This window comes from Vipera ursinii, assembly GCF_947247035.1.
Source record: "Vipera ursinii genome assembly, chromosome: Z".
In the NCBI taxonomy this organism is placed as follows: domain Eukaryota; kingdom Metazoa; phylum Chordata; class Lepidosauria; order Squamata; family Viperidae; genus Vipera; species Vipera ursinii.
In genome coordinates this window covers 10681488-10692987 of record NC_139517.1, presented here as the reverse complement: position 1 = coordinate 10692987, position 11500 = coordinate 10681488, and the positions used below count along the sequence as shown (strand labels likewise).

General features: G+C 44.6%; 1 protein-coding gene across 4 annotated transcripts in view; it reads left to right on the top strand.

Annotated features, from left to right (window-relative positions):
- TEP1 (telomerase associated protein 1) overlaps nt 1–11500 on the top strand; it is an 80694-nt gene continuing 69194 nt past the window's right edge. For 2 of the 4 annotated variants that reach the window (XM_083377610.1, XM_083377607.1), the window contains exons 1-6: nt 1–351; nt 3698–3764; nt 5257–5423; nt 6142–6291; nt 6807–7109; nt 10728–10880. In XM_083377610.1, coding sequence (XP_083233736.1) covers nt 5292–5423; nt 6142–6291; nt 6807–7109; nt 10728–10880 — 738 coding nt within the window. In that variant the 5' untranslated portion in view covers nt 1–351; nt 3698–3764; nt 5257–5291. Of the gene's footprint in view, nt 352–3697; nt 3765–3996; nt 4131–5256; nt 5424–6141; nt 6292–6806; nt 7110–10727; nt 10881–11500 lie in introns of those variants that run through there. The other 2 variants (XM_083377609.1, XM_083377608.1) reach the window with 2 other exon arrangements.

Genomic DNA, 11500 nt, shown 5'->3' with positions numbered 1-11500 from the left:
TTGTATTAAGTTCCCGCGCTGGATCCCGGGTCAAAGCGTCGGATCCTTTCCCTGCGCCTTAACGCAACGGGTTAATCCGGAGGCTTCGGGCGAGGCTCCCTCGGCTGTCTCTAAGAGGAGGAGGAGGAGGAGGAGGGCCCAATTCCGTTTGTCGGCAAGGCAATAAGCGCCCTATGACCGGGCGGGGGGGGGGGGTGGCGCCTCGGCCGCCGCTCGCTTCCTTCTCCGCTTTTCTCTCCTTGCCAGTTCGGAGCCCGGAGCTCGCTCGCTCGCTCGCCCGGGAGGAAGAAGAGGGGGCGCGGGTCTCTCTCCGGCGTCCGAGTCCGGAGCTTCTCCGGGGGCTGAGGAAGGGTGAGAGGGCGCAAAGGGCGAGCCCGCGAGGCTCGGCTGGCACTTTGGCTTAGAGACGCCGCCGCCGCCGCCGCCGCCGCTTCCTGGTTAGAGATAAAGGCGTGGGAACATCATCAGCTGTCCGGGGCGGTGGGAGGGAGGGAGAGAGGAGGAGGAGGAGGAAGAGGAAAAACAACAACAACAACAACAACAACAACAACCACCCTCCATCGTTTCGCGGGTTGGCGGGCATCGCTAAGCACCCGTGTCACGCCTCGAGCTAGGGCCCAGGGGTCTTCAAACTTGGCCCTTTAATGACTTGTGGACTTCAACTCCCCGAATTCCTCAGCAAGCGTACCTGGCTGAGGAATTCTGGGAGTTGAAGTCCACAAGTCGTAAAAGGGACAAGTTTGAAGACTCCTGAGTTTAGGCCGTGGGGATGTGAAACACGTTTCCCCCCCCCCCCCCCGCGCAGCGGGCTGAGTCATTCCCGAAGCTCTCGTTTGGGTTGGGTCAATTATTTCCACTTTTTCCCCCAAGATTTCTTGCAAATGAGAGAAGAGTTTTGAAACAACAAACCCCCCCCCGCTTTTTTTAAATTATTTTCTTCTTCAAAGGGATCAAAGGCGTTTTTATTGTACGGGTCATCCTCGACTTACAACAGTTTGCTCGAGCTAGGCCGTGGGGATGTGAATCACGTTTCCCCCCCCCCCCCCAGCGTGTAATCTCCCTCCTACATCTTGGTGGGGCTGAGGAGAAATGGGTGAACTTTGCCTTTGCACTGGTTGAAAAAAAGCGCAGCATTGAGGGAGAAAGTTGCCCAAGACGATTATTTCCACTTTTTCCCAAGATTTCCTGCAGATGAGAGAAGAGTTTTGAGCCTCTTTTTTTTTTACCCCTCCAAAGGAATCAAAGGTGTTTTATTGTACAGGTAGTCCTCGGGTTACAACAGTTTGTTTAGTGACCGTTTGAACTTAAAACGGCACTGGAAAAAGTGACTATATGGCCATTTTTCACACTTAGGACTGTTGCAGAATCCCGGCAGTCGCTTGATCAAAATTTAGACACTTGGCAACTGGCTCGTATTTACAACGGTTGCAGTGTCCCGGGATCATGTGATCACCTCTTGCGACCTTTTTTGACAAGCAAAGTCAATGGGGAAAGCCTGGTTCACTTAACAACCCTGTTACTAACTGAACGATTTCAGTGATTCATTTAACACTGTGGCAAAAAAGTTGTAAAATGGGACAAAACTCACTTAAATGTTTTACTTAACAACAGAAATGTTGGGGTCAATTGTGGTCGTAAGTCGAGGACCACCTGTAGTTTTCAATTTAGAAACTGCTTCGGGGTTTCTTAAACTCCGCAACTTTTAGATGTGTGAACTTCAACTCCCAGCTTGGAAAGGCAGGGGTTTATTCACACAAACCCCGACATAATTTTTACATCCTGGTTTATTGAACAAACCACTGTTATGTAGATTCACTGGGATTAATGCCCCACAACTACCCCCCACCCAATAGCCCAGTCCCAAAAACTACTCTAGCACAAACAAAAAGTGGTTAGTTTGCTTGCAGTTTTGTGTGGGGCATTAATCCACTCCCTCTGTGAATCTACATAATGATGGTTTGTTCAATAAACTGGTAGGTAAACATTATGAGTCTGGGTTTGTGTGAATAAACTACTGCCTTTCCAAGCTGAGGTAACTGCACCAGCCTTTCCCAACCCGGCTGCCTTTTAGGAACCATTTCAGTAGAGGTTTATGGGTTATGGAACCCCTGCATGCTCAATGATTTGAGGCCCTAGGGCAGGGGTAGGCAACCTTGGCTCTTTTATGACTCATGGACTTCAACTCCCAGAATTCCTGAGTCAGCAAATGTATTGGCATAGCTGACTCAGGAATTCTGGGAGTTGAAGTCCATGAGTCATAAAAGAGCTGAGGTTGCCTACCCCTGCCCTAGGGTGTCTTTCCTGCTGTGTCTTTCCTTAGAAATGGAGGCTACTACAGGTAGTCCTCGACCACAATCGAGCCCAAAATTTTTATTACCAAGTGAAATATTTATTAAGTGAATTTTGCCCCATTTTGCGACCTTTATCGCCACAGTGGTTAAGTGAATCACTGCAGTTGTTAAATTAGTGACACGGTTGTTAAATGAATCTGGTTGTCCCACTGTCTTTATCAGAAGGCCGCAAAAGGTGGTCACTTGACCCTAGGACACTGCAACGGTCATAACTGTGAATAACTTCCCAAATATCTGAATTTTGATCATGTGGCCATGGGGATGCTACCACGGTCATAACTGTGAAAAACAGTCATAAGTCACATTTTTTAGTGCCGTTGTAACTTTGAACGGTCACAGGTAAGTCGAGGACTGCCTGTAAAGAAATTATAGGCACCTTTGTAAATATTGACCCATTAACTTTAATGTTTTCTTACACTCCTTTTTAAATCATCCTCCTTCTCTTGTAACGTGCTTCCCAAGTTCAAATTTGCCCCGGAGGTAAATGTATTGGCAAGCCAATAGTGAGTTGGCATCAGCCTGTTGCATGTAGGGAAGAACAAGAAGCCATGTTAGGTTTGGACAGACACGTCACCCCATTGACATGTGTGAAATGAAGGAAGTTCTTTTTTTCTCACACCCCGGATTAGTGGCAGTGACAATGAATTAACCAGGGATCCAGGGTGAGGGAAAATTGAGGCTTAAGGATTGAGCAAGGTTGTGTCATCTGAAAGATGTTTGGGGCCTTGAGTTCAGGCTAGGGAGCTCTCTAAGCCAGCGGATGGGATATGTTCCAGGATGTGATCCAAACAAGGTCATACAGGTTTTTAATTTTTGTTTTCTTTTTATCAAGTGTCAGAGCCAGGAGAAAAGAAATTTGAGCTGTAACCACTTCCGATATTTCTCAACCACAATGACTTTAAGAGCAGTGGACTTCACGTCCCAGAATTCCCCAGCCAGCATGGCTAACTGGAGAATTCTGGGAATTGAAGTCCACTGCTCTTAAAGTTGCTGAGGTTGAAAAACACTGGCCAAGCCTTCTTCAAACAGCCAAGCTCCATCTTCAGTGCTGCTCAAAGAATTTGAATTATTTGTGTGGGTAATTTGGCCCCTTTTCTAACCAGGCAAAGCAATAATAACAAAGTAGTTTGTGCTTTGGGATTCTTAGTGCTGTCTCAGCTTGGTGGTTTTCTTGCAGACGTTTCATTACCAATCTACGTAACATCATCAATGCTAGAATGAAGTTTGGGATTTGGCCATCATAAACTGAACCTAATGTCTGTGTGTATGAGCATAGGTGGGTGTGTGGCTAGCATATAACAAAATGTGCCACTGATTAGAAATTATATTCCTATTTTTTCATCTAGGTGTAAAGAAAAGGCTTCTGAAATGAATTGGTAGGTTACAATCTATCACAGTCTGCAGAAGTGACAGGTGAGCTGGGCCTGTCTGGTGATCCTTGGAGTAGTAAATCTTTAATCTTCTTTTCTTTATCTTCTAACCCATGGCCTTCTCAAAGACGCTATTCCATTTCAGCATTCCTTCTTCTCGATTGTGCCTTTGAGCATACTGATGTTCCAATATCTCAGGGGCTGCCACAAAGAAGAGGGAGTCAAGCTATTCTCCAAAGCACCTGAAGGCAGAACAAGAAGCAATGGATGGAAAGTAATCAAAGAGAGAAGCAACCTAGAACTAAGGAGAAATTTCCTGACAGTTAGAACAATTAACCAGTGGAACAACCTGCCTCTAGAAGTTGTGGAAATTTTTAAGAAGAGACTGGACAACCATTTGTCTGAAATGGTATAGGGTTTCCTGCCTGAGGGTTAAACTAGATGACCTCCACGGTCCCTTCCAACTCTGTTATTCTGTCTTTTCTTGGTCTTCCATACTGCCTCATAACCCCAACCGAAGGGCTAAAAATGCAAAACAAAGGCCGAAATATTTGATTTCACCCGTGCTGAAGCCAGCCTTTTTGCAGCCAGTGCTGTAAAGTGTCATTCTTCCTCCTTGCCTATGGCTAAGAGCAGGGAATCCTGTGTCCTGTAATTGCTAGGGCAGAGTTTCCCAACTTGGACAACTTTAAGATGTGGGTTGGGAAATCTGGGAATTGAAGTTCCAGAAGACATTGTAAAGTGGCTCAGGTGTCATAAGGGATCGTTTAAGCTCAGCAATGTTGGCTTAAAAATAAACTAAAATTAAGTTCTGCTTCCTTTTTGCAGCAGAATCACATTTGGTTTTGCACATCCTTGCAAGAGTTTTAAATTTAAAGGTGAATTTTGAAATATTGTATGTACTGTCAAAATGATCTTTAAAAGTTTGGTGTTTTGTCAGTAAAACAGCAAGAGCACGTGGGTTAGGTTGGTTAAGAAAAGGCAAGTCTTGGACCTTTGAAAAGACAGTTTTATGATTAAAGAAAAAAAAACCCACACAGTTACTTTTATTTCTACTTGGGAACCGTTTCTGGATTTTGTGCTCGAGGTGGAAAAAATGAAAAATTGATTTTGAGTTTTATCGATTAGATAGGTTTGTTGTTATAGAAATGGCTAGTTTATACTATTACGCAAAAGTAAAAAGTTGAGGCTTGGTGCTATTATCTTATTCTACTGCACCAAAGAGAGTCAGAAATCAATATCTTTTATTTCTTTTTTTAAAAATTCCATTTATATCCCTTGTTCCTACAGTTTTCCCTTTTCTTTTCCCTTCCCTATCTTTCCTACTGTTTTCTTTTGCATTTTTGCATTTTATATTATAAAATAATAATAATAATAATAATAATAATAATAATAATAATAATAATAATAATAAAACAGTTTTAAAAGCAAGCTTGCCAGTAGAATTTGCATGCCCATTTTGAGAACAAGCAGTTCACAACTGGACTTTTACTCAGGCACACAATCACTGCCTTTATTTTATTTTTCTTCTGCAGAGATTGAAGCCCTGTTGACTTTTTCCTCAAAGACTATGGATCCCGTTACCCTGCATTGCATGGAGAAGTCTTCTCTCCATGCTAATACTTCTGTTCCCCATATTCTCCAAAAACTGGAGGAATCTCGACTTCGACTTTTGAATCCTGTCTGTCCTTCAGGATTGTGGGTAAGTCCCCTGAAATCTGTCACCCAGAGCCAGTCAGTGGCTGGATCCCAGAACAGTTTGATAACCTCAGCTTCCTTGATCTCAAATGCTCCAGGTTGGCCACTCAGCATGGTAAGGTACAGTTAAGACACTGTGCCTATGAAAATATTCCTAATAAGTGTTGGCTTCAGCTGGATTCCTGGGTAGTTGATTTAAATGTTGTGCCTTTTTTTAAAAAAAATCCCATTTATATCCCGCCCTTCTCCGAAGACTCAGGGCGGCTTACAATCTAAAGCACAAATCAATGTGCTTAGCAATAGCCTTCATTCTATGTTCCCCAACTGCATGCAAATAGGAGAAACAGAAATGGTGAGGGTCTGAAAGTGGTGTCCTGGCAAGTGGTAGCCCCTGGCTGGCCTCTGTTTTTGAAAAGAAGGGTTAAGTCTAAGTAGGATAGGAGACCACAAGGAGCTCTCAGAGACATACACTAGACCAGGAAGATGAAAATGCCAGCAGCAGACTTGCTTCTATCATATAGCCAAGAAAACTGCAGGAAGACATCTTGGGTTGTCTCTAGAAATCAGGGTCAACATGGAGGAGACCTTTTTCAGACCGAAACCGTTCTGCCAAATTATCAAGGGAAATTTTCAGGGTATTGGAAAGAAGAAAGGAACCATACCGACACTTGAATTCAATTGTTGCTGCTCCGCTTATTTAGACGTGTCTGATTGTGTCCCAGCAGAAAGATGTGGGTGGGGCAGAGAAACTTGGTTTGGCACACGTGGAGAGCTTGTGGAAAGGCCCGGAGGGATCTACAAAGAGTGACAAAGTCACAGAGGCCAGAGAGACATCGGAAAGAAGCCAGAACCAGGAACAAAACAAGTTAACGGTAAGGAAGCCGCCGCTGAGTGAAGTCAATTCAAGTGGTGCCTATCGTGGATTGAAGAATACAGCTAGTCCTCACCTTACGACCACAACCGAGTCCAAAATTTCTGTTGCTAAGTGAGACCGTCGTTAAGTGAATTTTACCCCATTGGACAACCTTAAGTGGATCATTGCAGTTGTTAAGGGTTGTTAAGTGAATCTGGCCTCCCCATCGACTTTGCTCGTTAGAAAGTTGCAAAAAGTGATCACATGACCCTGGGACACGACATCCGTCATAAATACGAGTCAGTTGCCAAAGCCTCTGAATTTTTATCACTCGACCATGGGGACGCTGCAACAGTTGCAAGTGTGAAAAAGTGGTCATAAGTCACACCTTTTCACTGCTTTTGTAACTTCGGTCGTTAAATGAACTGTTATAAGCCAAGGACTACCTATACTTGGGGGTTGGAGTGGGTTCGTGTGTGTGTTTGTTTGATACGATGGGCTTTAAGTGGTGCTTTTATTTTGTTTCTTTTCCAGCTGTCTGAATTTCTGCAACCCAGGCCTAAGAAATTGCTTTCCTATTGCACCTTCTCGCAGCCAAATTTGCTGCGATTCGAAAACCCCTTCGGGACGCAGCCCGCATCTTCCAGCCTTACATTGCCAGGGCTGGAAGAATCCAGATCTCGGTTGTTGCACCCTGTTGTTGCAGCAAACCTCTCTCTGGACTCTGCAAAGCTTTTGAAAGGGTCCTCATTGCCTCCTTGGCCAAAACTCTGTGCCACTGACTTGCCAACTGAAGAGGAGACCTTTCAATCTTGTTATGAACTGGAGGACCAACAGGTAAGAGTCAAACTTAAATTAAGACGGAAATATGGGTTGTCTTTGACACGAGACCCCCCCAGCTGAGCTAAGCAAGACAGTTGAGTTGTGCCCCATTTTACAACTTGGCTTGCCATATTCGTTAAGCGAATCGCTGCAGTTGTGACGATAGTCACACGGTGGTTAAGTCCATCTGGCTTCCCCAGTGACTTTGTGTGTCAGAAGGTTGCCAAAAACGATCACATGGCCCTGGGATGGTGCAACCGTCATAAATACATGCCAGGGCCAAGTGTCTGATTCGATCATGTGACCAGTGGTTGTAAGTGTGAAAAACAGGTGTAAGTCAGTTTTTTCAGTGGCCATTGTAACTTCGAACGGTCACTAAAAAGAATGGCTGTAAGTCAAAGATTACCTGTCATAGCTTCCACCTTATCTGTAGAAATTAAGTACCCGATCAAGTCGCCTTCATGTTGAGTTTGGTTCCTGATGATACATTCAAATATTTATTTCTAAATATTTCTGCAAAAAAGATTTTTGCACCATGGATGGGGTTTAGATGTATGGATTCCATGAAGAAGAAGGATTTGTTGTCGTCATTGAAGTTGTGCGCCATTACCTTCTTCCAGATTTTTTTTTAAACTTCCCCCAACTATTTCACAGTAGGACAATGTTTCTCAACCTTGGCCACTTTAACATATGTGGGGTTCAGCTCCCAGAATTCCCCAGCCAGCAATGCTGGCTGGGGAACACTGGAAGTTGAAGTCCACATATCTTAAAGTGGTCAAGGTTGAGAAAACACTGCAGTACTCTAGAGTATTTTTCAATGTACTCTAATATGACTTCTTTGTAGTCTCCCCTCCCAGTAATCTTGACTGTCTTCACTTAGTTTCTGCACCTAGAAAAATCATCAGCTCTGAAGGGTAAGAATTTTCCTGCTTCAGATCACTGTCAGTGATCTGATTAATGGGAGACCAAATGGGGTTGAAATGGGCAACACCTACTGCTGTTGTAATATCCACACATTCATTTGGAGGGCACAGGTTTAGGAAGGCTGCTGTGTGGAGATGAGTTAAGAGGGGATGGCTAGACAGTGATCTAAACCGGAAATGCAAAGCGTGATTGCATGCATAGCACCTGTCGGGAACAGCTTTAAATCAAAGCTGTTGTTTCCTTGGAATTGCATTATGTCACCTTGGAAATGAACACCTTTGATTTAGGGTGTACCTGACGGGTGCTTTTCGCAGGCAAGCCTGTTGCCCTTTAATTTCAGATCTCTGCACAGATCTTTACTTGGGAGCTTAGATTAGCTTTGAGCCCATAAGGCTGTGCAGAGAGTGGTGAGGACGGCAGAAAAGATTATTGGCAGTTCACTTCCTTCTATCCAGAACATGGCTTATAAGCTACGTGTCAAGGTTCCGACTGACGAACTCAAGGAAGTAAGCTTAGCTGAGATGATCCAATCTCTAATGCAAAACTTTATTGAGCAAATCATATCGGCATAGATGAAAGGAAAAGCAGCTCTGGCTATTGGGTGCCAAAGCAGTATATTAAAAGTAAAGAAACTCCCTCCCCCCCCCCCCCGGCAGTGCAGGTCACATTACCCAATTATGCTTCAGACCATTATTACGAGAAAAAAGTCTTTGACTCTCAGTAATCAATATCTTGCATGACCTGGGTTCTCAAACCCCGCAGCTCACCACCTGCAAGGCACATTCCATTCTTCCCCACTCTCCCCTGGGTCTGTAAGGCAAGCCAAGGGACAGAAATGGCTGAAACAGCTTCTTCGAGCTTGACACGATGACCAGGGTCTGCAGCATTGTCCGTGAAGCCACTAAGTCAAATCAGCCTACAAGCAACGGCCACCCAGTAAATGTGATAGAAGGTGATGCTGCTATCCTGACGTTTAGGATGCCATTCCCTCCATTTGACTTTCCAGATCTGCTCCAACAGCATCTCCATGACCAGGTTCCTTAGTTACCTTCTGGAAGGAGGCTTCATGTATCCAAAGCAGAATAACTAGATTCTGTAACAGCTTTTTGAGAGTTAACAAGTTTGATTGTGTGTGTGTGTGTGTGTGTGTGTGTGTGTGTGTGTGTGTGTAGCCTTGGCCAATGGATCTCAAAGGAAGGTGATGCAATAAAGTAAATTGAACGGCGTGTTAAATGTGGTTGTCAGGCATTCGGCAAGCTAAGCATCATTTTCAAGAACAACCTCCCCCCCTATGCCTGAAGGGAAAAGTTTTTGATCAGTGTGGGCTACTTGCTCTAACGTATGCCGATAAACATGGCCACTAACCACACAATCGATAACAAAAGCTACGAGTGGCACAAAAAACCCATGGAAAGATACATGCTCAGCATTACAAGACAAGATAGGAAAACCTGCACATGGATTAGACAACATAAGTACCCGGTATCCTCGAAGGAGTAAAAGAATTGCAATGGAAATGGGCTGGTCCCATAGCAAGAAGAACCGAGGGCAGGTGGACCAAGGCAGTCACAGAATGGATCCCGATCGGTTAAAAAAAGCATCCACAAAAGAGACCTAAAACAAGATGGGTCAATGAGATCAGCAAGTATTGTGGGCCCAATTTTGCAAAAGAAAGCTCAGGACCGTGTTGGTTGGAAATTGTTGTGATTCAGGGTCAGCCTGTGGGTTCGGCAGTTGGGTCGAACGACTCAGAGGAGGAGGAGGGGGGTGTTGAAGAGCTTGCTAATGATGGCCTTGAGGCTCCGCAGAGCCCTCAGCCGGGCCCCTCCCACCTGGTCACGACGGAGACCCAGCTGTGTGAGCCTGACAGCGTGGATGAAGATGACCCACAGCTGGCCCTGTTCAAGGACGCCCGACGCAGGAGGCAGTCAATCAGGAGTAAACAGAGGAAGGCAATGGGGCACCTCGGAAGGAGGCAGAGAGAGGCCACGCCCTGAACTGTATTTAAGGGGAATGTGTGGGAGGGCTGGTTTGCTGAAGGCAACCGCTTGGATAGTTCCTGTTTCATAGTTCCTGTTTCATGGTTGGTGTCTTGTCTTGCTCTGTTTTATGTTAATAAATTTGGCAGGCTTTATTCCAGCCTCTTGCCGTTTGTAAAGGGGTTGTACCTGCTTTTGCTGCAGGGCCGGTAGCAGGCTGGTACAGAACAGTAATATGCGGAAAAGGCATTCATCCTGCCATGGATAGACAAAGGCTAGAATGATGATGATTTTCTTTTGAGAGTGGGCATCCAAATTTCATTTTTTAAAATGTGCACCAGTGTGTTCACAGAAAAAAGGGACAATAAAGGTTATCTTATAATTACTTTTTTCTCTGATGTGTCCCCATGATGGCTTCTGCTGGGCTTCAACATCCCTTCCATGCATTTTATGGGGACTTGGGGCTGAGAGAGCTGCCTCTTTCTCAGCACACTTAACATTTCTCAGACATTTAACAAACAATTCCTTATTAGATAGCTTGAATGGGCATCACCGACACACAGTAGATGCTGTTGGAGCAGATCTGGAAAGTCAAATGGAGGGAATGGCATCCTAAACGTCAGGATAGCAGCATCACCTTCTATCACATTTACTGGGTGGCCGTTGCTTGTAGGCTGATTTGACTTAGTGGCTTCACGGTGACTTGTTTTTTTCTTCTGTCCAATGGTAGACACAAGAGGATGAGATGGACTCATTTGGTGGCATCCCAGAATATGTCCTTGTGGTGCCCGAAGATGAGTCGGAGCAGTTACAGGAGGAGGATGACACCCTGCTGTCTGAGATACAAGAGGAGGATGAAGGGGTAGCTGTAAAAGAGCAGAAGGTAAGAGGGCCAACTCTTTGAGGGCGCCATGATTTTTTCCCATTTTTGTGGACATTTGCAAACAAAAACAGCTTTGCAAGCAAGAATAATGCAGGTAGCCCTTGACTTACGATCACGATGGAGCCCTACATTTTTGTTGCTAAATGAGGTAGTTGTTAAGTGAGTTTTGCCCCACTTTACAACCATTCTTGCCATGGTGGTGAAGTGAATCACTGCAGTTGTTAAGTCAGTATTATGGTTGTTAAGCGAATCTGGCTTCCCCATTGACTTTGCTTGTCAGAAGGTCGCCAAAGGTGATCACATGACCTTGGGACATTACAATCATCATAAATACATGCCAGTTGTCAAGGCTCTGAATTATGACCGCGTGACCATAGGGATGCTGCAAGGTTCGTAAGTATGAAAAACTGGTCATAAGTCACTTTTGTCAGTGCTATTTTCACTTAGAACAGTCACTAAATAGAGAATAGAATAGAATAGAATAGAATAGAATAGAATAGAATAGAGCAGAATAGAGTACAATAGAATAGGAATAGAGTAGAGGAGTGGAGTGGAGTGGAGTGGAGTGGAGTGGAATGGAATAGAATAGAATAGAATAGAATAGAATAGAATAGAATAGA